Below are 27,452 nucleotides of genomic sequence, written 5' to 3' on the forward strand. Positions count from 1 at the left end.
GTAAGGCCCGTTCCACACTAGGGTGAATGCCACATTCACTGTTTTGATAGGGTAGTAACAAGTATCTCCACGTGAAACATGCTCTGAGTTTCTTAACCCATTTATGCCTAGTGGACTCTCCCATCCTTCTAAATTGGATCAATTTATTTCCAAAATTAGGGATGTCTAGTATATTCATGTCTATATTTAGGATATTTCTTACAGAAATTCCTTTAAGCAAACAGCGCAGACCCTGATGAGAAGCCGCATCATGCGGCGTCTCATCTGGGTCTACGCTGTTTGCCAAGGCCTTTTTTCTAGACGCTAGGCATAAATGGTTTAAAGTCCATCTGGAACGGGTTTTCGACAGACGTAATTCTTCGGTAGCGTTGAGCCTGGTTCCTCTCTTACATGTTCGTTGGTTACATTAGGGTTCAAATTATTCGATGATCTTGTGGCAATGTCTAGACTTGTCATCTTGTATTTTATCCATGTCCAGAAAAAAATAACATTCGTCAAGGAATAGATGTTTGTAAAATTGATATTATTTACAAATGTATACGATTAACAATAGTAAATAGTTTGCCATTCCCATTCTCCCGTATGAAGAAAATATTATCAAAGAAAAGAAACAACGTTACTACTTTTATAACAACTCTTTAGAAAGTCTATTTCAAACTGACCCATAAATAACGAAGCGTAAACATTGTGCCATCCCAACATTTAAAGTTAGTTCACGTCGATTAAGTGAAAGATTTTTTTTAAATACAATATGAATGATCTTCGAAATCACGGAATTGTATTACCGATCCTTTTCAAGATTAAACAAAAAATGTGTGGTGTGTTTTTCGCTACTCCAATGCAAATTTAATGTTAAATTATAATTGAATATTTCATTTAAATTATTGCTCCACAAGAACCGTTATGTACAGACTGACGTGTATATTGTTATAAAAAAAATTGTGCGAGGGGGAAGGGGGGAGGGTGGTTTACGATAGGCTTATCGCATTAATGCCAATATATTTGTGATTAACACATTGTGATACTGATCGTTCGAATATAAGACGCGCTCTTTGAAGTACGTGCTGCATGTGCGAAAAGTGTCGTCCTTGCTTAAAACTATTTATTTTAGATTGATTGCATAGAAAGCCCTAAGCTTATTGAAACGCCCTCGAGACCGTTTCCTTTGACTATAGTACTTTGTCTTTGGGAGAGATCGAAGGAACGCTTCCAGAGGGGTTCGAACCCGTGATGTATTAGCATATGCGAATAAGATATGACAATTTCCTTATTTTATTAGAACAAATTTTAGTTTAGAAGAGTCTACCTTTTCATACAAAAATCAATAAAAGCGGGAAGGGTCGTATCTGATTTTGTTCTTAGGACTGCACAGGCTAATCTGGGACGAGACTAAACGAACATGCATGAAACCCAATTTTACTAGAGTGCTCATTCGACTTTGTCTTGTCGACGTTGACTGCTATCTTATTGCCTTCTTTTCAAGAGCATTCGCCTTAATGACTTTAATGGTTGTCATGTGCGTTCAAACACAAGACTGTGTTGCAAAAATACAAAGAACAGCATAAAATTAATTCACATATTCATATATCAACATTAACATGAAATCAACCCATTTATGCCTAGCGTCTATAAAAAAGGCCTTGGCAAACAGCGTAGACCCAGATGAGACGCCACACGATGCGGCATCTCATCAGGGTCTGTGCCGTTTGCTTTAAGGAATTTCCGTAAGAAATATTCTAAATATAGAAATAAATATATTAGACATCTCTAATTTTGGAAATAAAATGATTCAATTTAGAAGGATGGGAGAGTCCACTAGGCACAAATGGGTTAAATTTAGGTAATACAATACGGCTCACGTGTTCAATCACCATACGTGTTTGTTTGTATGAACGAAAGTCCATTTTCACATTTAAAAGTATTTACACTTACCAATAGGTTCAAGTAATACGAACAAAACCAGAAAAAAACTCAACACCAGTACAATTTGATTTGTTTTCGTTTTAAGCGTTGCATGATTTATGTCTGTTTCAAATTGTATTGTGTTAGACTTTTTGTCTATTCTATGCTTTTTGTGCATTAATTTCAACGAAATATCGTTACTGTCCATATGCAAGATGGTCCCCTGCGATTTTCAGAGGCGTGTGTTTTTCCATCGGACCTCCGAGGGGTATGGATATCGAGCGAGAAAAATGAGCTCAATTTTACAGACAACATTTTGACAGGTTTCAAAGTTTCCACGTATAACACCGACAATTTCACCTGCACCGAGCAGTCGGGAACGAAATATGTCGTCAAGTAAGTGTAATATATACAAGATTATAGAGACACTTTTTGAGGCTTGTTTTAAACAATTCATTGTAGCGAAATTATAATTGATTAATTTAGGGGATTGCAGTTGGTTGTAGCAGTGGTAGCCGAGGGATATCTAAGTGTGGAAGGGATACCACTTAGGGAAGTTAAGAACTGGTCCTGTTATCACGGACAGGTGATACTGTGTGGGATTACAAACCTCGGTGTCTCTTTCTTTAAATTAATATTAATGTTACAGTTTATAGATATATTGATGTCCTACTCAACATCCGTGCTTGATTATCAAATTGTACGTATAGTCCCGGGTTCGATACGTGAAATTGTCGCAGTTCTTGTGGTTTGGATATCGCTTTACTAGGTATATTATTGAACTAATATATGAGACTAGTAATCCTTAGTTAAATCATTGACTGCACCAATGACACATTTCTGCTTGAGGCATCTTGCGTGCTTGTTCTGGGCAGCACGCTTGCTTTGTGTTCTTGGAACGTGGAGAAACGTGGGGGGGGGGGGGGGGGGGGGGCGCGGAGGATTGTGCGAACGCCACTAGAGTACTACTCCAGGGACTGTATCCGATTGCTTGGCGGATACCAAATCCGCGACGTAACTGCGATCAAAATAGTCTGTCATCATCGCTCTTGATTACTCACTTTCAATTCTAGGTCAAGTATGTGCATTTGATTTTTATCATTCCTGTTAAAAGAGAAAATGGTATCAAAATAATTGCATTTAACTTAGCCTTTGCAAATGACGTAAAATAAATGATTTGTTCAGACAATTTTCCTGACATTGACTACAAATACCAGAAAACTGCAATGTATTGGGTGGTTGTTTAAGAACCATGTTCAAAAGTACATAAGCTGGTCCGCACCCTTAATGCCAATTTTAATATTTTCTTCAGATCCAACAGGGTAACAAAGTTCGGGTTGAACTTCTTCGTGTATATGTGCCTGGATCTTATGCAAGTCAACAGTGACGTCTTGACTTACTACAGGGCGTCACGTAGGTTCACTTTCTATTTGGAAAAAGAAATCACGACTTATGACTTGTCAAGTTTTGTACATTGTAAATGTTAAGATACTAAGACATTTAAGTGAGTAATATATACTCCATTTTAAAACGCGAAATAAAACACTCAAAAATTAACACGAAACAGCGTGTATCATGTTTTTATTGAGTAACGAGTATACGGAGACGTATTCCTTTGCCGTCATTCTATACTGTGGTACCCAAATAACCATTGTATCGTTTCCCAAGGCCACATGATAGTCAAATATAATGTAATGTCAGTTGCCAAAATATATGTGAAATGGTGCTTATTTTGAAATAAATGTCGCACCTAGGCGTTTCAAAACGTGGATATGCGTGTATATGTGTTAATTTCAACGCTTTAGAACTCAGCATCAGTGCATTTTGGCTGATAAAAAGTTTCAAACGAATAGAATATCATTTATGAGCCTCGCTCTGGGAAAACAGAGCTTAAGTATACACAGGCTCATCAGTGACGACACTCTCCGGTTTTATTGTTTTTTTTCGTTTAAACTACTGTAAGTCTCTTCTTAGCGAAAATCTTGTTTAGGCGGAAGTTTTCGTCCCCGATAAGCTTGTGCGGACTTCGCATGCTTATATGGGGCGACAATTTACGCACGTGATGGATTTTTGCTCGCAGCTCAACTGGCGGACGCTGGTGGCGAGCGGGTGTTCATCCGCCTAACGACGCTGAGCGCGTTATCGGCGGCACAAGTCTGCACCGTGACGAATTATACGGACCTCCCTTACAGCGTTCTGTTGAGAAACGGTAAAACATCGACGATTCTGTTTTATTATTGCTTTTTAAGTGTTAATGCTTTATAAGAACATATTGGTAATTTGAAAGACGATGATGAACTGATTTGAACAGTGAAAAATATTACTGAAAAATATCGCGAATGTTCAATGTTTTAATTTGAAATTATGGTGTGTTTTTTAATAACAAGACATTCAACTTTTGTTGCGTTTCTATGGATTTTTATTCACCCGTGATCATAGCAAATAAATATTTTCACTTGCGGCCGCTCCACTCGTGAACATTAATTTCTCTGATCACTCGTGAATTAAAATCGACAATCAACCGAAACTAAAAACTAAACTCTATATATCAAATACATATTTTGCCATTTGCAATTTTATCCGAATTTCAAAAAATAGTTACTGAAACGAATGTTTTAATTTCACAATGTGTTCTATAAACTGAGCTCTGATGACTCGTATTTAATGTTGTCCCTTTAACTAAAACGAAAAAGCGAATACATGCTGTGTATTTGATATTTTTCAATACGCTTCTGTTGAGAAAATGTGTATGAAAATGTGTATGCAAACGTTCAAAATGACTAACATAATTATACTTATCCTTTGTCAGATTCCGTGAACAACGCGTCGATTGAATGTCCGTTCCCATTTCTCGGCCAATTCCAGTATACGTACGATACCGGAAACGGAAATAACCTGTGTCCAAACGGTTCATCGCTGGACGTCTGCTCGGAGAAAACTACCATGAGGTGGAATTATGACAACTGCAGTCAGATACAGGCGTACTCGGGTACGTTTTTGAATCGTTCACTGAGAAATCTTCTATATGTATACGCGTAAAGAATCGTCTTAGATAAGCCTGTGCTATAACGGACAACACTCACCCCTTAGACTGTATTTTCGTTTATTGGAGACATCTTTTTAAAGAGAAATTTCATAAAAGCGGAAAGTATCTTCCCATTTAAGTATGTACTGTAAAGAAGGAAAAATGGCAGGCAGTAATGTTAATCAGTACGTATAAGGATAACTGAAAAAGAGTGCGGTGTTAATACATGTACATGTTATATACATGTCACTCTTGGCAGTTTCGATGAGGAAATGAAATGTGCACTTAATAAAGCGGTATTTATTACTTTCATATACATCTGTAAGTATACAACAATGGGTCATCTAAATAATGGGTTTATTGCTCCCCAAGTTATTAAGTCAACAATATATCACGGCAATATACCTATTCAATATGCTTTTGATAAATTATGTTTAATATATGGTATACCATGATTTATTACAGTGTATAATTTGCACTGGCATATCAGTAATTCCTGCTGTATTTAGTGAGTGAAACGATTTTTAATGAATTTATTATACAAGTCATGTATGAAAAGTATAGTCCTCTGGGTTGCCTTTATCTTCTTAGTATGTGAATACTTAATGATACATCATAAAAATGAATTATATCTATCAAACAGATTCACGAGCGTCTTAGTTCGTATAAATGTTCGTCGGAAAAATAACTCTCGCAGATATTTGATTTCTTTCGAATGTATCACATAGATACCACGTGGTGATCATCGTCGCGTATTTGTAATATCGTGCTTAAATAGTAATTTTTATTTTTTATTTTCTAGACGGCAAACGATATGCATGAAAAGTGGTTATCCTTATAGAGGTAATCGCTGAGAGAGTTTTAGCCTGACAATGAGTTCTTGTTATGTGGTAATAACATAAATATATGAACCTCCGATTTATTCGTTCGTGCAATAAACAAACATACTAGTACTAAAACATACGATTATAAATGATTTGATTAGGCTGTTTATTTTGGCTACACAGCACCTACGAACGGTGCAAATACATGTATTTAAAAGGCACTTATGTTTGTGTATGTATTCCATAGTTGAGTTTTTAATGTGTCCTTTTTTCGCTTTCATATCTTCTTCTTAGTAGTAAGACCAACTAGTCTGCTATATCTGTTTATAGGGAAACCGATTTATATGAACAACTAGTCAAAAGGAGCTTCATGCGCGAAAAGTGTCATCACAGATTAGCCTGTGCAGTCCGCAAAGGTTGACCAGGGACGAAACTATCCGCTTTAAATGGATTTTTTCGTTAAACGAAAGCATTTTCCAAACATAACTCCAGTTCAGGCGGAAAGTGTCGTCCCTGGTTATTCTGTGCGGACTGCACAGGCTAATCTGGGGCGACACTTTACGCACATGCATTAAGCCCCGCTTTCACCAAGCGCGGCTAATGTGTACACTTGTTTAACGCGTTTTAATCGATCTTTTCTCGCAGCCGGCGGCGTGACCCGTTGCATTTACCACAGCAACATCACTCGTGAGAGCGACAACGTCACGGTTTACACGCTGCACGTGTACAACATGGACAGCACCACCGACCAAAAAAACACCTACCGTTTCACGTGCTACGTATGTACACTGACCCAGTCTGTTATGCTCTCTTTCTATTGCACTGTCTATGCACAGTCCTGTCACCTCTTAATTGTTACTTTTTTTTTACAGTTAGGCAAAACAGCAATTTCTATAGATATACATGATATTCAGAAAAGCACACTTTTAAATAATCCGTCATTACATGCTCCTCATTAGGGAGTGCTTTAAAGGGATCTTTTCACGCTTTGGTAAATTGACAAAATTGAAAAAAGTTGTTTCAGATTCGCAAATTTTCGTTTTAGTTATGATATTTGTGAGGAAACAGTAATACTGAACATTTACCATGGTCTAATAGAGCCATTATATGCATCTTTTGACGATTTTAAAACCTAAAAATTTTAAAGCGTTGCAACGCGAAACGATTGAATAATTTGGAGAGTTCTGTTTTTGTCGTTAAATTTTGTGAAACTACGAAGATTGCTTATATAAGGTATAAAATACGTTCAACATGTGCACTCGGCGGAATAGCTCAGTAGGCTAAAGCGTTTTTACTTCAGGACTCTGGCAGCACTCCAGGGGTCACTGGTTCGAAACCTGCTCCGGGCAATGTTCTTTTCCTTTTTTTAATTTTATTCTTGATTTTTTACTGGAGCTTTTACAATCCAATTTTTACATTTATCGATATAAAGCATTTAATGAATAAGTTAAAAAATGCCAAAATCTGTGAAAAGGCCCCTTTAACTTATTTTGCACGTGCTTGTAATAGTTTGTGAGATAAACGTATTTGCAAGAGCGCATAGTTGCTGTTAGGTCAGTCAGCACTGACATGCGGTACCGGGATTTACGTTTTGTTAACGCAATACTCATTGAATGGTGACCTATTTTCGTACTACGCGAACTAAAACCCACAGCATATATATTTTTCGTTTTAATTGATAAATGTCGTCTACAACTAACATGTCACAACGACACACGCATGGTGTGTTGTCACGTTACAGCGGGTCATTGGGTTCAGTACCGTGTTTGCCACCCAGTACCCAGGCAACTGTCCCGCCACAATGAACGAAACTTTCGTGAGCTCCCCGGGCGCGAAACTCTTCCTAAATGCTACAGGTGAGCCGAATAGACCTAACATTTGCCTAAAGTAAATTTAAAGCAGTTCTTAACTCGGTAGCTGTGTTTTTATTTATTTAGAAAATTGAATCAGGTAAACGTCACGATGTGTTTCATATTGTACATCATAGGTACAGCAATAAATAAAGATGTTCACAAGAAAAATTAGAATGCCATCCTAAGATATTATTTTAATAACATTTAACCTTTGGAGCGTTGTGGAATTGATCTTGTTTCATATATTGATATTATGAAACTTTCCCAACATTTTGATGCTCAAATGAAAAAAAAAACATATTTCTTTAAAACCAGTATAATTCATAAACTGCACGATAATTGTTCATATGAGTAGAGCTATTGAAAACGGAGTACCCGTATAATTTTTCATTTCGTAGTTGCATTGCGTAAACAGTAGTTACCCCAGTAACTGTTTTTTTTATAACAGAAACCTGTCCATATGACACGACCACGACGGAAACCACGACGCCAACTACCACTCCCATTCCCTCGACCCCCACCACCACCACCACCACCACAACAACGGAAGCTCCGTCGGGCGCTCTGTCGGCGGGAGTTATCGCAGCCATTGTCATCATCATCATCCTCATCGTCCTGATCATCATCGTCGCAATCGTCTACTACTACTACAGGAAGCGACAGCAGCAGAAACAGGCCGAATGGGAGGCCCTAAACCGTAAGGTAAGCTGTTTATGTTCCGTTTTCTTCATTTTGCAACATACCTGTGGAAATGAGATCACGTAAGATCTATTGGGGTCTAGTAGAATATCAAAGGATATCATGGTTCCAATGTGTTGTCGATGGATCTCGTATGAGCACGTATGATATATTAGGGTTTTGGTTAAACATTTCGTTGGTTTCCAGAAAAGCTTATGGGATCTCGAAAGATCGCCTGGTATCTCTCGTAAGACTCGGGGCACACATGCGTAAAGGAGAATATTAGAATAACTGAATTTCGTATCGTACACGAGATGTGCGCAACTACTGTAGACATAAGAGTGTACACACAAGAGGGTGGTGAATGATAAGCAGATATCCATGTTCATGGGTGGAAACAATGAGATCCTATGTTTCATATATGAGAAAAATATAATAAGTGAAAACTGTTGAACACAGCTGTATATTTGATACTGGAATCGTTATACTCATCCGCATTTGAAATTTCCCTGTAGTACTTTTCTGACAAAACGTACTATCATATACATATACATATATAGGATCAGAGTTGTCAGGTCATACCATATTTTCCTAAACGAGTTCGATCAAGTTGTAGCCAGCGATCCTTTGTCGAGCTTACTATAAACTTACTGGAAGAACTTAATAATTTATGGTTAAAATGGCAAAGAATGTCAGATCATTACTTGCTTTTTAATCTGTGAAAAAAATAGTCGTGTAAACGTCATGATAAAACCGGTAAATTGTTTGCAAAGCGCGACGTCACTTGACGTGCCGACGTCATTCAAGCCAAATAACTTAACGATTGGTCAGTCAAAAAAGCGATGGGAACGCATAAACAGGTATATTACAAATGAGCCTTGTTCTGAGAAAACTGGGCTTTATGCATGTGCGTAAAGTGTCATCCCAGATTAGCCTGTGCAGTCCGCACAGGCTAATCAGGGACGACACTTTCAGCCTAAACTTGATTTTCGGTAAGGAGGGACTTCCTTGAAACTAAAAATATCATAAAAGCGGCAAGTGTCGTCCCTGATTAGCCTGTGCGGACTGCACAGGCTAATCTGGGACGACACTTTACGCACATGAATAAAGCCCAGTTTTCTCAGAACGCGTCTCAAATGTTTCCGATAAACATTATTCGCAATTGTTATAGATCTATTACATATAAAACAAGTAATAGCATGTGATAAAAATATTGTTTTTAACAAATGAGCTGTCGAACAATGCAACGTTAAGACAATAACGAGCATTTTATATTATATGGGAACAAATCGAGTTGTACATAAGGGAAAAATTGATTTCTGATTTCCTATTAAAATGTTTATGTGTTCTGTCGAAAAAATGACAAAGCAATCATAAGATTTAAGAGCCGTATTTACTTGTTTAAAATATGTGAATGCAAAAAAGATCAAAAGACAAAATAAATTGAGACCGACAATTTAGTTACAATTTTAGGAAATTCCGTAAGTTTATCTGCAGCAGCTTTGTAAATTCGGGTCCAGTTCATTACCAAAACTCATAATAAGATAGTCCTAAAGCTAAAGCATAAGAAAGCGATTTCCATTTCAATTAAAACTTGTCAGTGCTATACCAACGCCACTTCCACGCCCACCAGTTCCTGTATAAGTTCCATCAGCTAAGTGTTATTCACAAACCATCCCCCAGGTTGATCCGGATGAGCTGTCTCCGAACATGCGCCTAGGCCTGCCGGACGAGTCACGTTATGACCTTGACCGCTTGATGTACTCGCCAGACAGCAACACGAAGAACAGCTTCGCTAATAAAAAATCCAAGAAGGACATGCTTGTGGATAGGCTAGAGGTAGGTAAGGTGAACGGGGTGGTTGTGGTTGCGGTGTCGGTGCCACTGATGGTAATGAAGAAGAAACCTGTCAATAATACCCGCAAGGGGAGTTAGACAGTATAGATAGATAGATAGATAGACGGACGGACGGACGGGCGGGCGGGCGGGCGGGCGGCCGGGCGGGCGGGCGGGCGGGCGGACGGGCGGACGGACAGACAGAATAAGAAAAGGAAGAATATCATGGTGATAATAATAATGATGCCTTTGATTATTTAGATATTTAAGTTAAATGTCCGCCAGTTTAATCAAATGTAATTTAAAATTCAATGTAATCTGATAAGCAAAGTCAATGTCAGTTTAATGTTCAATTATAATTATCAGGAATAAAACGAAAGGATAACTGATTAACTCTATGATGTTAGAGCTCGCTTAATAATACATAGATAATGGGTCTTGGATTTATGTCCGTTATAAGATGTGTATCAATTATTATGTTTGCGGCATAAATCTGCAACAAAAATGGTCTTAGTCCTTGGGTGTACCGTCGCTGACCAAATGGGTCACGCTTTTTATCCGGTGTATTGACAATGTATATAATAATATAAATTTTCAGCTTTGAATCATATGGTTTCATGATTTATTCTTACAGAATTACAATGAGGATAGATTGTATGCGGATGAGAATGAAAGACAATCAGCTGTAAGTACCTGTACCCCATTTTTATTCGTTATGAATGCAGCCGATAATTGCATCTAATACATATTCTTATTATAACGTGCACCTGTTTCGTTTGTGTTCTTAATTTTCGTGCGTAACCGTTGTTTTCAGTTCAAACATGACTTTCGGAGAGAAATATACTGGCTGTTGGCTTTTATGAATTATTGACCGTTTTTCTCAAGTGTAATATAGAGTGATTTTCGTCGGGGTTAATCCAGACTGACCGTTGTATGCAATTGACCGTTATTATCAAGTGACCATTATGTCAGTTGCGACTGTATTTTACATTAAATTAGTAATAAATACTAACTATTAATAAATGATAAGATTCAAGTGTTAATATATACTTTGTATAGTTTTGCTTTTGTTCAGTCATGTATATTTCCAATATATAGAGTTTTGTATAACTGGTACTTGATCGCTAAATGCTTATTGGCCATCTGTAGTTGTCTGTAACCTATCTGACTCCAGATCGATGCCAGCTTGTTTGTTGAGAAGCGGAAACGGACAGACAAGAAGGACGAGTACAGTATAGCGAAACCAGAGAACAAGGTCTTTTCGGACAGGATCGTGGGATTGTCCAAGGGCCGGAAGAAGCGGGTCAAGAGGTCGGCCTTGGCCAAGCTGAAGTTCAAGCCCAAAGCCAGGCGTATGATTGCTCTTAACCATCATCATTATTATTATAATTATTATTATTATTATTATTATTATTATTATTATTAGTATTATTATTATTATTATTATTATTATTATTATTAATTATTATTATTATTATTATTATTATTATTATTTTTATTATTACTATTATTATTATTATTATAATTATTAATCATAATAAGTATTATTATTTGTAAAAGTATTATTATTGTTATTATATGTTGCTTTTCTAATTTATTTTAAGGCTGACTGCAGTATACTAGACATAGTTGAGTGATATTTACATATAAATATACTGTGTTTTTGAAGACCACATTGTAAAAAAGAAATGTTATTTCTTAATGTGTTATCTTCGAGAAATAAAGTTATTATTATTATTATTAAGTTTTAACATATAGCATGCATATATTACCCGACAAAAACGAAAGGAGTACTATATCGGTCTGGAGCGCAGTCTTATATAGGCGTAGTTCAAAAGATAAACAGTTTATAGATGTTTGTGCTTCTTAACGTTGAATTCATTGATGTTTAAAAAGATTGTTTGTTTTCTTATATTAAAAGGTTACGCAATCAAATATTAAACATGAATAGCTTAGCGTATTGAAAACTACTGGTGTAATTGTTAATACGAGCATTTTTTCGTGTATATATTTGAAACATAATGATGTTCAAAATAATCTCCGCCACACAGCAGCCAAGGGTACCCCCGGAAGCCCAACGGGTACCGACGACGGCGGCCGAGGCACGCACACCAAGGACATCGTCATTCAGGTGGAGGAGGCAGAAGGGGATCCCAAGCGGAAGACGCGCTTTGCGGACGAGATGCAAAACGCCGACGGGGCCGACGGGAGTGCCGCTGCTAAGACTAAGGATGGTCAGGATCTGAATGCTAATGACGTGAAGGTACTTTTTTTCCTGAGCTTTAGCTTTCAAAACTCAATAAATAATGTTTTTGACTAAACGAAAAACACATTATAATAAGGAATATACATAATATTCTACTAAAGTAAAAAGTGATAGACGCATTCTTTCGAAAATCTTCACATACAAGATTTGCTTTTTCTAATAGTATTTCCTTAAAGAGCATGTCTGTATGTATTGTTATGAAGCAGAGAGATTATTACAAATCTTGCACAGTTGCTGGTTAAATAATATGATTTTGTTTAACAATTAGTACATTGAAACGTGATATAAATTATAAATATGCTTCCCAAAGTAACCATTGAGCATACATGGACTGCAAGGTTAAATTCCAACAAAGCAAAATAAAAATAAAAAAACATCTTAAAGGTAATTCTGTATTTTTGCTATATTTCATATAGCCTTTGGACCAGATAGAGACTTTGAGTGACATTGCTGATAATGAAAATGCAGTAGGTGATCTTTCGGACGATGAACCGCGTTTGATCCTTCCTAATTTAAGACCAGTCAAAAAGTCTAAGAGCAAAGTAAGTGTATAAAAAATTAAATTAGCGTTAACAAAACATCAGTTGCTTTGAAAGTAAACCGAAACAATGGTTAGTCAACGGCCCTTTTACTGAAAGCAGATTGTGACTACAGAGAGTGGTGGTTTGTTCATTCGGAAATGTCTCTGGAAACACAGTATAGTAAAACATATCAGATCCATAGATGCTCTGTGATTACTTTGTACGTCATTGAAAAGCCATAAGATGTTGAATGCAAGGCTTTATTTGCCATATTGCATGTGCCACGTCATGGTTTTCAAGGAACGTTTAGTACGTCCAAATCACAAAGTATCCATTGGCGCCTGATGTTTTCTCATCGTACGTGTGATTTCCAGAGACGCCGCCGAAAAAAAGACAAAAAGAAAGCAAAGAAAGAGAAACTTATTATTACCAAATACGTTCCTTACAAAAGCACCGGATTCATAAAGAAAATAGAGCTTTTTCGCCCCATCAAAGAGAGTGGTGAACCTAAGAAGATGGCCTGGCATAAGCCGCCTGTCCTTCGGCCAAGGTCAAGGCCTTGGTCGGCAATGGTGCGGCGCCTTCGCAGCACTAGAAGCAATCAGATCAGCCCGTTCAAATCTTTGCCCCCTATTTCTACAATTTTTCATCATATACATGGTAAGAAAGCATAAAGGGAATGTTACAAAATTGTATATTTTCACATGTGTTCTGTGTTAAGTTTATGTAAGTTCGATTTATTAAAGGGCACCAATTAGGCCAGCACATTTTCAATTGCTGGAAATTAAACCCAATCATTTTTAGCAGAGACATCAATAATTAAATCGGGTGATATCAATCATATATAATAGTATATACGCTCAAATCAGTTTAAACTTTTGCATAAGGCTAGTGTTACACGAGTACAGGGTAGTGTAGGCAAACTTTTTCAACTTTCTATATAATCCAAATAAATTCCTAATTGATAAATATAATGGTCGCGCTTGTAGAAAACAGGACGTTCATGCATGTACATTAAGTGTGGTCGCAGATTTGCATATGCAGTACGCACAGGCTAATCAGGGGCGACACTTTTCGCCTAAAACAGGTTTTCGTTAAGAAGAGACATCCTTTAAACGAAAAGCGGAAACTTTACGCACATGCATTAAACCCCGTTTTCCCGGAGCGAGGCTTATTAAAGTAAGCAATTGTAAATAACACTATTATTTTATATAACGCTTTCTTATGTCCAACAGCGAGCGAGAGATCGATCTTCTCACGTCCCGAACCCTCAATCCTCATCGATGCCACAACGTACTAGGTTCACCCCAGCTATACTCACGCGCTCGCCCACCGCACTTGAAGAAGAATTCTCCGCGCCCATGCCCACAATGCCCCCTGCCTCCACCATGCACCCCCTCGTGCGAATCCACCGAAAGGAGAATCCGCGGGCGTGGAAGGACGCTCTTGGGGACAAGGCGAACGGTATGGAGAGTATGAACATGGATACAGCGAAGCGACAGCTGTCGGAAAACAGGCTCAAGAGACTGCTAGAGGAGCTGTATACGGACAAAAAGTACTTCGACTATGTAAAGAGTGAGTCACGAGACATAAGTTTACTGCTAGTTTTCCACTTTGGTTTGTGCAGGATAGTGTATGTTTGAAGTAGTGAGTCTATGTTTTAAAGGGAGGCGTGTGTGCTGATTTCCTTTTTTTCTAAAATAATTTGTTAATATAAAACGTATTTTGGTTGTCTATTTCGGCGTAAGCAAATGGGTGTCAGAAGTTTCGTTCTTTTTTAAGCAAAAATCTAGCCCTGCCACGACATATCTGACATCGTATATAGTTATATTTATTATAAATACAGCCAATTTTTGCACGTACAATTTAATTTATTGTTTCATATCGACATTGATTTCATTTCAGAAACAACTACGGATACGGAACAAAATCTAATGCAATCTGCAGATAAGAGTTTGGATTTCCTCTACGGACGGGCTATGTTCTGGGAAGAGAAAGAGCCCATTCCCGAGCGGCCTCCGTCGCACGTGAAACGCATGTTTTCTCGATACGAACCTTCAAAGTCTCCAACGAAGTCTCTCCAGCGCAGCGCCACTATCCTCTCGCGGAACGGGATATCGCGCAACTCCGTACATCGCGCGCCAAGCACGAGCCTGGCGACACGGACGCCGTCAACGCGTAAGGCAACGCGGACACCGTCTTTGCGCCAGAACCTCCGGACGCCGTCCACCCAGGTCAGTCGTCTTAAGAAACGAGAGCAACTTGACAAGAAAAAGAAAGAAAATCTGAATAATGCGAGCAAGAAAACCTCAAAATATTTAGAAGACAGCACCCAAACGGATTTCTCTCCTATCCCTTCAATAACTCCAGTTGAAGGAATGGCAATCGAAGGAAATCTTGAAGCATTTGACACGATGTCGCTACCGCGCAGTCCGGGGATTCAGATAGACCGACTATCGCCGGTTATGCCATTGCAGAGGGAAGTCACGCGCGCCGACATCCAGCTCGAAGAATACGACGGACAGGAAGCGGAATACGACGACCTTAACCGTGATTTGCGGTATGATAATCAACATATTGACGAAGGTCCAAACGCTGTTTCTGCTGTGTAGCGCTGCGATGTTTAGAGGTGCGCCGTAAAGTGTTTTTAGGCAGGGGTTCGTATTTGTAAGAATTTTAAGTTCAATATTAACGACAGATACTATGACAGTAAAAAAGAGCTTGAATATTTAAACGAATTAAAAAAAATATTTATCAAATTGAAGAGTAAAAGTGAATTTGAATGCCAATAAGTGTTATAATATTTTGTGCTAATAAAAAATAACTCAGTTTACTGATTAACTTTGTGGATATGGGCGACCTACTTCTTCTTTTACATTTATGAATGCTAATTTTGAATAAGTGTTTGACAACGAATGTTTGTTGATTAATTGAAATTTATTTCATATGGTTAAATATTTATTGACTATTTGTTATATAAATGTATTTTTGATGATATCGATTATGTAAGTGTTTAATGTATTTTTCATGAATATATGTCACGTGTCGTATTCAACATTGTTCGTCTTTTTTACGTGGTTCATATGTATTCTAATACTATACGGGTCTGTCATTGCTTGAATTAAATTTAGAGATTTTAGCATGTTAACACATTCATGCATATTATGCGGAGACCATAATCTCAATCTTAACGAACGTAATGTGAATAAATCTACCACGGTACATGATATATCGACGAGGAATTAAACGTGCTAAGTTTATGCATTAATGTTTAAAACACCATTGCGGTGTTTGATCTTAATTATCATAAGGGAACAATTGCATTATACCAAAACTCCTATTGAATGCATATCATGAAAATTAAGAAACGCGATGACATTATTCATATACGACCTTTAAGGTGATGAACCTGTTTGTTTTTGTAGGAATTCAATGATATCTTTCTTTCTAAAAATAATTTGTGCACTGTTTCACATTCCGTAAATATTAATAAATCGTAACTGGCAATAATATTAAGCTTTTTAAGCAAAAAATGAGCTATGAAGGGAAAAGGCTGCAATGTTTTTCTGGCTTTCGAATCCCCACTTTGACGATTACATACAGCGATATTTACGTATACGAAGATGCTCAGACACTGAAAGCTCAGAAGACTCCGGCATTTATCGACACCAATTAGATGACTGGCGAATTAATAGGCAATAAATACTCTCCCGTTTTTGGATGAATTTATATATTTTATCAATTGTCATTTTAGTCTAGATATCTTACCGTAAGAGTGTGTTTATTTTTTTATTTTATTATATGATTATAATGTACAGATGCCATCATTGCCAATTTTAGCCAATAGATTCAGAAGTATATCATGATGGATTATTGTAAAAGAACGCGTTTATAAAACAATCTGAATGTTTATAAAAATGAACCTTTAAAAAGCTTTGACATCCAGTTTCAATCAGACTCTAAAGTAACTTGATTTCGGAATAATCACGTGACAAAAAAGACAGACTTGTTAAGAAATACATCAGATGAAATTGCATAATATGCAATTTATATAATACATTTTTTATTTCAACAAGGTCTTCTAACAATATACAATTTACAACAAATACATCATATTTCATCTTGAGCAATAAGAACAAAACATAAATAATCATATATGCATGCACACTAATATATATTATAATACAAAAAATGACAGACATAAAACTACAATAACCAGTTATGCAAGAACAGTATTCAAACATTAAAATAATGTTATTTACTAAAAAAACATGAAGCATGTTCAGTTTATTTCATAAAGTGTGGAAGAAAGATAAGCTTTGAATTTTTTCTTAAATGTAATTAAATTGTTAGTTTGACGAAAAGATTGGGGTAACGAATTCCATTTTTTTTTGCTAGAAAATTCAAACGATTGTTTAAAATAGTTTGTTTTGAGTATTCGCACTAGCTTTAAATCCACCTTTTCGCAAGATCGCAAGTTATAGTGATTATTTTGTGAAGGTGTCAAAAGGTCACGTATGTAAGTTGGGGTTTGATTGTGAAATGCTTTAAATACAGTAACTGACGTGAAATAGTGATTACGCTGTTCGAACGTCAACCATTTTAGCTCTTTAAATAGTGTTTTTGAATTAGTGTTGTACTTTTTATCTAAATATGTGCACCACAACGCTTTTGTATTTTGACTATTCTATTAATTTTTGTTTTGGCCGCTGAACTCCAGGTAACGCATGCGTAGTCGGATATAAGTGAGATATAACCATTATAGAAGAGCTTACGCATTTCAAGGGTTAAATATGGTTTTATTTTTTGCAAAACAAACATTCGTGATGACATTTTTTTACAAACGCTGTTAATGTGTAGTTTCCAAGAAAGAGTATTGTCAATATAAAGACCAAGAAGTTTTTAACAATTTACTGTTTTGATCACCGTATCTGAAATTTTAAGTTTTAGATTTGGTAAGTTTTGAGCTTTCCGTTTCGACCCTTATACCATACAAGTAGTTTTTGGTGGATTAATAATCATGTTATAAGTTTGGCACCAATCGTTTACAATCGCAAGATTTGTTTGTAGCTTATTTTGAACTGTTTGAATATTTGTTCCCACAGTGTGCAAAGTTGTATCATCATCATACATTGCAGAATCACATGTTAGATCTAGCGAAAGATTATTAACGTAAATAAGAAATAGAAGAGGTCCTAAAATAGATCCTTGGGGAACACCTGCAATGATGCTTTTACAAGTAGAGGTAGTGTTTTCTTCTTTGATATACTGAAATCGATTGCGGAGATATGAATAAAAAAGGTCGCATGACCTATCATTAAAATGATAAAGTTTTAATTTGTATAAAAGAACCCTATGGTCCACAACATCAAATGCTTTTTTAAAATCCAAGAAAACTGTCCATACCAGATTTCCATTATCAATTGGTTTAAGCCACGAATCAACTATATTAATCAATGCTGTTTGACAAGAATGATATTTGCGAAAACCCGACTGGGTTTTGTTTAATAGACCTGTAGATTCTAGATATATATGCAATTGTTTAGCTATATGCTTTTCAAATATTTAAGATATAGTAGGTAAAAGTGATATTGGTCTATAATTATTGGGATCCTCTAGCCGATCCCCCCTTGTATAAAGGTATAACGTTTGCAATTTTAAGCATGTCGGGAAAGGTTCCATGTGATTAAAACAGTTATTCATAAGAGCAGTGATTGGTTGTATAATGAATTTTTTGCAAAGTTTAATAATGCTGGGCCCTTTACCATCAACCCCAGCAGATTTTTTTGAATGTAGTTGATTATTTAAAGTACTAACTTCTGATGTAGTAATAAACTGAACCGAGAATTGCTTAGAATCTAGCTTCTGATCTAGATATGTTTTCGGTGAGTGGAAATCGTGTTCAGCAAATTCAGTCTTTTAATAAGTTTCGAGATGTCAACAAAGTGGTCATTAAGTGCATTAGCTACATTTGTTTTACCAGATATTATCTGATCATCCTATTTATCTCGACTTTACTCGCTGCGAAATTTCTTAGCGGGAGCTGTTATTTTGTGACCCGTTAAAAATGGCCCTATTCCACTACGAAAACAAGCCCACGATTCGCTACGATTTCTCACATTTATTGAATCGGGAAGACTCGTGACAGTCTGCGATTCAGTTACGACAGTGGTACGATTGAGTAACGACGAATCGTTGGGCTCGGTTGAAGTCTTGCGAATAGGGTCGCGACTTCACTACGATGTGTAAGAATCTACTGCGACTGTATTACGAACGATGCAGATCGGTCACGACAATACTAGGACCTCACCGAACGCACCCATGAATTCGGCGCCAATATCTAATGATATTGATTCTAACACGGCACGCGACTTGTTTTCTTTAGACAAAGAAGGAAATAAAGTGTGGGTTATTCTGCAATAAATTATGGGCGGAGCTTAATGTTTCGAAAATAGTTCCGAAAAAATACGGAAATATGGAAGTTAAATGCACGTGCTTAAATCCCGCTCTTAAAGAAATGTAAAAAAAATGTAGCACGTATACAAATGTAATGAAACAACAAATTGTATATTTGGTGATAAGTGGCATGACCACGCCTGCTGAGAATTTGTTTGTTAAGAAACGTAATTAAGAAAACATTAATAGCATGTCAGCTTTTCAGAAGAATAAACACATGTGACGTCATTTGGTTTCTATGAGTGTTATTCTCAATGAAAATGACGTAATTTGCAAAATATTTATGAATGAAAACGACGTCAAATGTTTGTACAATTCAATGACGTCACTAAATAGTGAACTTTGTACTCAGAAGGGCGGAGTATTGAAAAATATAGTTCACGTCCAAAAGCTCGAAGCAAATCAATCAGAATCGTGTAAGAATAGAAATAATATTTTTCTATGATGGCTTGTTGTCGAATAACCCACAGTAAGGAGTATAGATTCGTGTTATCAAAGCAATCGTGCTCCGCATTCTTGATTTAATTCATACGCATCTATACTCCTTACTGTGGGTTATTCGACAAGAAAACATGATGGAAAAATATTATTTCTGTATCATTCTTTATAAAATCGTAACTGTTTCGTAACTAAATCGCGAGAATCTTAGCGGGCTCGCAACTCCATCGGGGTAAACTCTTGAGATTCTTGACAAAGTCGTAAATGATTTGTAGACAGATCACGTGATCACCGATTCCCCGATTGAGTCACGAATTACCTAAGATTCCATTACGACGACCTATAACGCACTACGACACTGTTACGAGTCAACTGCGATTAAATTCAGTCATGGAGGTCTTGGTCAAATTTTAAACGTTTAAAAACTGGCCGCGATTTTTTGGGAGCTCACGACTCGCCCGCGTCTAGCTACGAATGAGTTAGGACCTTCGCCGATTGAGTTACGAATGTCCCCGACCTCAAAATATTGGAAATCGGGACAAATCGGGTCGTAGTGGAATACCCCTATTTAGCAATGTTGCGGCGAGTTAAGTCGAGATATACATGTAGAGCGAATATTAATACGATAATACAGCTTATTACTTAAGCAGTTATTTAAAATCCCGTCCGCTGTTCTTTCTGCGCGCGGACCCTTTTATTGTGCAACAGAAAACCGAATGCTCAATTACAAAGTCGCTTTAAACATTTCAGCTGAACGAGTCTGACAAGCCTTAAGTTCTTTAAAAAAAAGTTTCATAAGGAAATCAATACCAGCGCACCGATAAATTTCAATTCAATGCTAATTACATACCGTCTCATGTTTTCTGCTTTTAATATCTGCGTGATCGGATTACGATCAATCTACTTAACTTATAGGCGGATTTACGCTTAATTCAATATGCGTTTAATCGTGGTAAATCTTGAAAAATCGCCACTTTCAACAATTCTTTGCAGCAAATTAACCAACTGCCCTGAGTTGCATAGATAACAGTATGCTTTGACAAAGTTTATTGAGTGTATGTATTCCCGGGAAATGTCGTAGGATCGGTCGCATGTGTATAGTATTGATGGAAAACCAACACCAACATACCGGTTTTTAACGAATTACGTAAATATCTCATTCATCCTGTGTACACAATAATTTGTAATATGCAATTCAATATTAAGTTTTAAATAAAGGGCATTGGACAAACAAAACCCGCTTGTTTAAATATACAATGAAGACAGTTCTACAAACGGCATAAAACTGCAGGCATAGATGCCAAAATTACATGTATAAAAAGACCATTGGGCCGACAAAACCGCAAAATTTTTGTTTACGATATAAAATACTTACGAATCGCCATTAACATTTACATTAACGTGGTATTGTTAAATGAAATTACTAGAAGTCACACATAACAAATTAATTGGTGTGTATTACAGTCGTAAATTGGTCGCAAAGTGTAACACGTCATCAAAACTGTACTGAATTTAAAAGGTGGCGGTGGAGTGGGGGGGGGGGGCGGATTTTAGCAATTCAAGATTGATGAGGCTTCCGCGTGCACCAAATATTATGTAAATAATGAATCCTACACTATTTGATCGGACGACCTTGATATAATCATTGTATAAATGATTGGGTGGATGTAAACTGGCCGAGGTTGTCTTCACCAAAATGGAACTTGAACAATAACATACAAACTTGTACATGTATATGTTCATTAAGTATTATACGAGCATGGCTGTTTACTCTGAGCAGTCCGAGGTGAGTTTTCCCGCCTAGACTGGATTTTTTCTGAATACACAGGCTATATTGCCCCCCCCCCCCGGAAAAAATTCTTGCATGCCATTGAATGAAAATAAACTGATAGATTTGTGGATAAAATAAATGAATATCGTAAAATACTTGTTTTATTATCACCTTTGCTTATAGTTTTTCAATCTGAAGTCCTGTTCAACCCATAATGATTTTCATGCATCGTAGGGTGTGTTTTTCTAGTTTAATTACGTAATCCGATTAAGTCTTTTAACTCTTTCAGTGCGGGAACCGAATTTTGAAGGCCTGTGGAAACAGTTTGGATCCAGATGAGACGCCACAGAACGTGGCGTCTCATCAGGATCCAAACTGTTTGCTATTCTGATAGTATTGTTTGAAAAAAATCGAAGACAATTCTAATTTTAGAAAATTAGCAGACATTTTAGCAGACGACAAATTTCCCAGCATGCAAAGGGTTAATGATATGGACCGTGCTGTGTGAAGAAGGGTTTAATGGATGTGCATAATGTGTCGTCCCAGATTAACCTGTGCTAATCAGGGACGCATCTCTCCGCTTTTATGATATGTTACGTTTAAAGAAAATCTCAACTTACTAAAATCAAGTTTAGGCGGAAAGTATCGTCCCTTATTAGCATGTGCGGACTACACAGGCTAATCTGGGACGACACTTTACGCACATGCATTACACCCCTTTTTACAGCGCGCAGCTCATATTATAAGCAATATTTGTCAGCCTTTAAGAAGCGTTTAACGCAAGCTTTTTTAACGTCTCCTATCGTGTAGAGGCTTCCGAATATCATGATGAGGCTTACTTATATAAAAAAAATAAGTTCGATTGGCTTAACAACGTAATAGCAAAGCAATAATTAGCATTGGTTATGTTTTTCGCAGAAAATTATTATGTCCCATATATGATACAAGAACAAGACCGATAGTTGTTGTTTTGTTTAATTAATCACACAAGAAGTATACAAACTGTACACTTAAATGCTATTTAACACCATTTGCATTGTTGATATGACACGATTCACATGTGTACAAACTTGTATAAATAAATCAAATCAATCAAGCACACAGTGTTGAGCATTCAGACTGAATGATTGATGTGCCGCGTTGTGCAAAATTGGGTTTTATGCCAAAAGCGGGCTTTGTAGCCCCAAACCAACCTGCGCATGTGCACTGCGCGACTCAGGTAAGAACGAGGCTTCAGACAATTATAACGCTGTTTACATGCCATGTTCAGTTATGTTCAGTTATGTTGAATTTCATGCTAAAATTACTTAAGCCTCCTCAGCATGTGTTGTTATGTACTTATTATTAGATTTAAATGCTACTTTAGGTTCTTAAGATGCACCTAATAGTCGAAACCCTTCACTGACCACAATAACAGAAAAACTTTATGAAATAATCTTATTATGAAATAATCTTACATTGAATTGAAACTAGGACATCGACAGTACTTGATATTAAAGTCTCCATTCGACATTGTTTAAATACACAATTATTTGCATGATAACGCAAGTCGTCTCAAGTGCTACTTGAATGCATTTAATCATTCTTCGATGTTTCTGTGTGACAGATATATTTCAATATTTCACAGGTGCGGTAGTGTGAATAGCTGACGCTGTTCGGCTAATGGGTTGAATTTCAAACATTTATTTGCTTAAGTGGGGAAGATATATTAAGATCTATACTGTTAATGATCAGAAATGTTTGAATGATAAATTGCCTAACAATCGTGCACAACGTATACATTTTAATTTGTTTAAGCATTTAACGTCATGGCTCAACATACAAACATATGCGCCTCGTTCTGGGAAAATTGGGCATAACGCACGTGAGTAAAGTATTCACAGTCTGCACAGGTGTATCTGGAACGAAGCTTTACGCACAAACATTAAGCCCAGATTTACTAGAACGAGGCTCTTCTATCATAGTGTCCAGATAAGTTGCATTTTAAGAGATGATAGATACTATGAAGTTATTTAAAAAAATGCAAACGTACACAATAGAAATGAAATAAATAACTAATGTTTTATTGTACTGAGCATCCATCAGTTATAAATTGAAACGCCGTCTAACCACTTCAAAAGGTTGTTTTAATATATCTTATCAATTGTTTAAGATCACATCGATTTCTGTCTCATCAAAATGATTAACTTTTCGTACATACATTTAAAAGTAACAATTATGCTAAATTATTGTACAGGTGTTAACTACGCACATGCTCACGAAAAATGTTCTTTCGTCGATTGCATAAGAATAATGTAAAAACTTTTCAGGTAGGAAGATCCCTCGATAATCTACGTGTTGAAGTCATTTTTCAAATAGGTCTGAATAAAAACCTATACACAAAATGCTTGCAAATAACATAGAGCAAACTGCCCGTGAAAAGCAATATCAAATCAAGTCTTGCGGAAGTCTTGCAAATCAAACTCCCCCGCCCCAGAAAGTTTGCGTTTTGTAGTTCCAAAGGTGCGATGCCTTCTCAAACACGGCGTCGCTGGTCTTGGGGTCCGTTGGCGGTTCTATGAAGGTGGACTTCTCGCGTTCAAGTCTCATGCTAACTGCAGACTTCCCGCCAGGGGCCGCAGAGAAAACGGGTGCGGTGGTAGGCTATTTTGGGAAAGATTTGTACGGTATTTAGGAAACTCAGGTAAGGCGCGCAATATGGTACAGATTGGTACGGAATTTAGTAGGGGATGTGCGAAATATGGTATACATTCAAATGTGTTAAAATTGGCGTGTCGTCTGTATTTTGCGTTGATAACCGAATTTTACTTCTTTGACGTATCCGGAAGGTGTCAAGCCCATCAAAGTTCAAAAGAATATAGTTGTCAAAAACAAATTCATAATTCTTTATAAGAAAGAAAGTTACTTAAAAAGCTTGCTTTTGAAAGAGATTATACGATATCTTTAATGTGCAGGATCGTATACGCATTTAACAACATAAAGTTTCCAGAACCTATGCGCAGCGGAGTAATATATAGTTTTCATTTCAAATGAAACATACTAATTTGTGTCAGATCAAATTAAATTAGAAACGATTATCGATTTATGTTTTTGTCGGCAAATAAAACAAAATTATTGTCCATTTATTGCTAACTATTGAACAACGCGAGTAAACGCTCCAATTTCTAAATTCTTACATATCAAACATTTAATAGCGTGGTTTAAAGACCAATAAACAACGACCTTTATGAGTTAACAAAGGAACAAATGATAACTCACTTTGGTAGGCTCTTTGTGGTCGAAGGGGTCCTCCTTGAGTGAAGGGATTGTGAGCGCCTCGGGGTGTTCCCGTCGTCGTCCGCTGCGGGCTCGCCGCTCGTCTTTCCAGAACCCTTGGTTCTTCTTGAGGACTTCCTTCTCCTTGACTTTTTCCTCCTGTTAAGAGCGAACATCATACTTGTATCACATCGTCATCATTATCATCATCAACATCATCATCATCATCATCATCATCATCATCATCATCATCATCATCATCATCATCATCATCATCATCACTAACCTCATCATCATCATCATCATCATCATCATCATCATCATCATCATCATCATCATCATCATCATCATCATCATCATCATCATCATATCACCATCAAAATCACCATCATAATCACTAACCTCATCATCATCATAATCACCTTCACCACCACCACCACCACCATCATCATCATTATGATCATCACCACCACCACAAAATATAAGCATCTTAATCATCAAGAACTGAAGTAGAATTTAAAAAAGTACTTGCTGTAAATAAAACGCAAGAGTGCAGTGTCTGAAATATTTAAGCTCTTTAAATCCAATAATACAACATGATTATTGCATACGTCTAATTTTAACACATTTATGCCTAGTGGACTCTCCCATTCTTCAAAATTGGATCAATTTATTTCCAAAATAAGGGATGTCTAGTATATTTATTTCTATATTTAGAATATTTCTTACAGAAATTTCTTTAAGCAAACAGCGCAGACCCTGATGAGACGCCGCATCATGCGGCGTCTCATTTGGGTCTGCGCTGTTTGCCAATGCCTTTTTTCTAGACGCTAGGCATGAATGGGTTAACTAGAACATTTAGCATGCAAATCGATAAAGTACAACACCATTTACAACACCAGGAATGTATGAAAAAAAACTTCATGTCGGTTAAGAAACCGCCATATATAAGCTTTATGAAAATGTGACCGACGCTTACATCTGCGTTTAGCTCCGTCGTAAGTAAAGAACCCTCATATGAACTTTATGAAAACATGCCACAGACTTACATCTGCTTGTATCTCCATTGGATGTCTAAGCCGAGGTGTTCGTTTGCGGTTGGTTCGACTACTTTCCGCGGAAACGTCGCCGAAACGTCTCCTGTCGCCGCTGTGAGGCGCCTTGGCGCTAGATCCTGCACGTGAAAACATCATATTGAAACCGAACTAGACAGACCTTTCATGGGTGCGTCGAGTATCCCAACAGTAACACATTTTTTTTTGTGTCATACACACTGGTCAGTTAATTTTAAAGTTCGTCAGTTAAGTTGAATGTTTAAAAAGACTACTCATCGTCACAAAGGTTGTAGTAAGGTATATAGATCTTCGTGTACATAATTAAAGCTGAAATCGTTCAGGCATGTGAAACGCATGTTTTATCATGCTAGTATGTTCCTGTATTGACACCTTCCGGCCTTACTTCCCTGGACACTCAGTTACAGTTTTCTGCACCGATTTGAATGAAATGGTCGATATGTTACTCGTGCACATAAATCAAAAAACGACTATTGTACCGGTTTTGAAAATCAACTGAAGTTTAACTGATTTCACAAGCATCTCGAAATTATCTATTAAATTATATTTTCTAGCTTACATGTCGTATACTTGTGGAAAGTCCATCTTGAATACAATTTATATCAACGATAAATGATTCATTTTGTTCAAGATTGTGCAAAATACTCTTCAAACACTTCGAAAACGCTTGTGTTATTGTAATCTACAACAGCCGAAGACCTGTCAAAGTACGATTTTCATTTTTATCATTTAACGTAGCATCGGGATATTTAACACGCCGAAATGGATTTCGATTAAAGAGCGTCCAATAAAGATCGCGATTATGGGTGGATTATTACCCAATCTATCAGAAAACGATCATTTATCGATGTTATTTGTATTGAAAACCTATTAAATCACGTTCTGCGGTAGCGTTTAAACCGAGGCGGTTTATAACACCCCTTGCAAAAGGCTTTAAGGTGTTTTAATTTTATAATTATTATATTAGCGCCTACATTCACGTAACATGTAAAATAGCGGTTTGTTGTTAAAACGTGCGGCGGCTATTTCTTCGTTCTAAAAATCGTTAACACATCGTTGTAAACATTAATGGAGACTGTGAAATATTTCAAAATAAATACATAAAGTTTTCATATTTCGCAGATGTTCTTATTCTACTTGAAGTACGTGCTTAACAAATATATATAACAAAAATATATTGGTTTCTTCCAGACATTTTTCTTGCCGTTGTTGGTTTTCGCAAAGCCCAAAATATTTGCTCATCGATCATTTGAATCTCGGTCTGGAAAAACTGGGTTATACGCATGTGCGTGAAGTGTCGTCCCATATTAGCCTGTGCAGTACGCACAGGCTATTCAGAGTCGACTACTTATTCAGAGACGACAATCTCCAACCTTACTGGAAATACTTTCCTTACACAAAAAATTCAATACAACGGAAAGTGTCGTCCCTGATAAGCCTATGTGGACTTCGTAGGCTTATATGGGGCGACACTTTAAGCACATGGATTTAACTTAATTTAAACAGAACACGGCTTATTTAAAAATTCTTTCTTTTGGTAAAACGAGCGGTTTT

At 36.9% G+C, this 27,452-nt stretch overlaps 2 protein-coding genes across 3 annotated transcripts; one reads left to right on the forward strand and one right to left on the reverse strand.

The window, feature by feature from the left end:
* The first annotated feature begins 7,552 nt into the window (after positions 1-7,552).
* On the forward strand, positions 7,553-15,960 carry LOC127878393 (uncharacterized). Its single transcript, XM_052424918.1, has 9 exons — positions 7,553-7,607; positions 8,053-8,306; positions 9,966-10,121; positions 10,753-10,803; positions 11,293-11,470; positions 12,170-12,381; positions 12,801-12,926; positions 14,141-14,480; positions 14,811-15,960. The coding sequence occupies exons 1-9, from the start codon at positions 7,553-7,555 to the stop codon at positions 15,515-15,517; spliced, it is 2,079 nt and encodes a 692-aa protein (XP_052280878.1). The 3' UTR covers positions 15,518-15,960.
* A 6,569-nt stretch (positions 15,961-22,529) lies between these two features.
* LOC127877472 (uncharacterized) lies at positions 22,530-26,682 on the reverse strand. 2 transcript variants are annotated; one of them, XM_052423391.1, is made up of 4 exons: positions 26,458-26,681; positions 25,875-25,999; positions 24,829-24,984; positions 22,530-24,213 (listed from the first exon to the last, which is right to left on the reverse strand). In XM_052423391.1, the coding sequence occupies exons 2-4, from the start codon at positions 25,890-25,892 to the stop codon at positions 24,028-24,030; spliced, it is 360 nt and encodes a 119-aa protein (XP_052279351.1). In that variant the 5' UTR covers positions 25,893-25,999; positions 26,458-26,681; the 3' UTR covers positions 22,530-24,027. The 2 variants fall into 2 exon arrangements, with proteins under 2 accessions (XP_052279351.1, XP_052279350.1); XM_052423390.1 differs by having other exon boundaries at positions 25,875-26,682.
* Between the last annotated feature and the right edge of the window lie 770 nt (positions 26,683-27,452).

This window comes from Dreissena polymorpha, chromosome 4 (genome assembly GCF_020536995.1).
Source record: "Dreissena polymorpha isolate Duluth1 chromosome 4, UMN_Dpol_1.0, whole genome shotgun sequence".
Lineage (NCBI taxonomy): Eukaryota > Metazoa > Mollusca > Bivalvia > Myida > Dreissenidae > Dreissena > Dreissena polymorpha.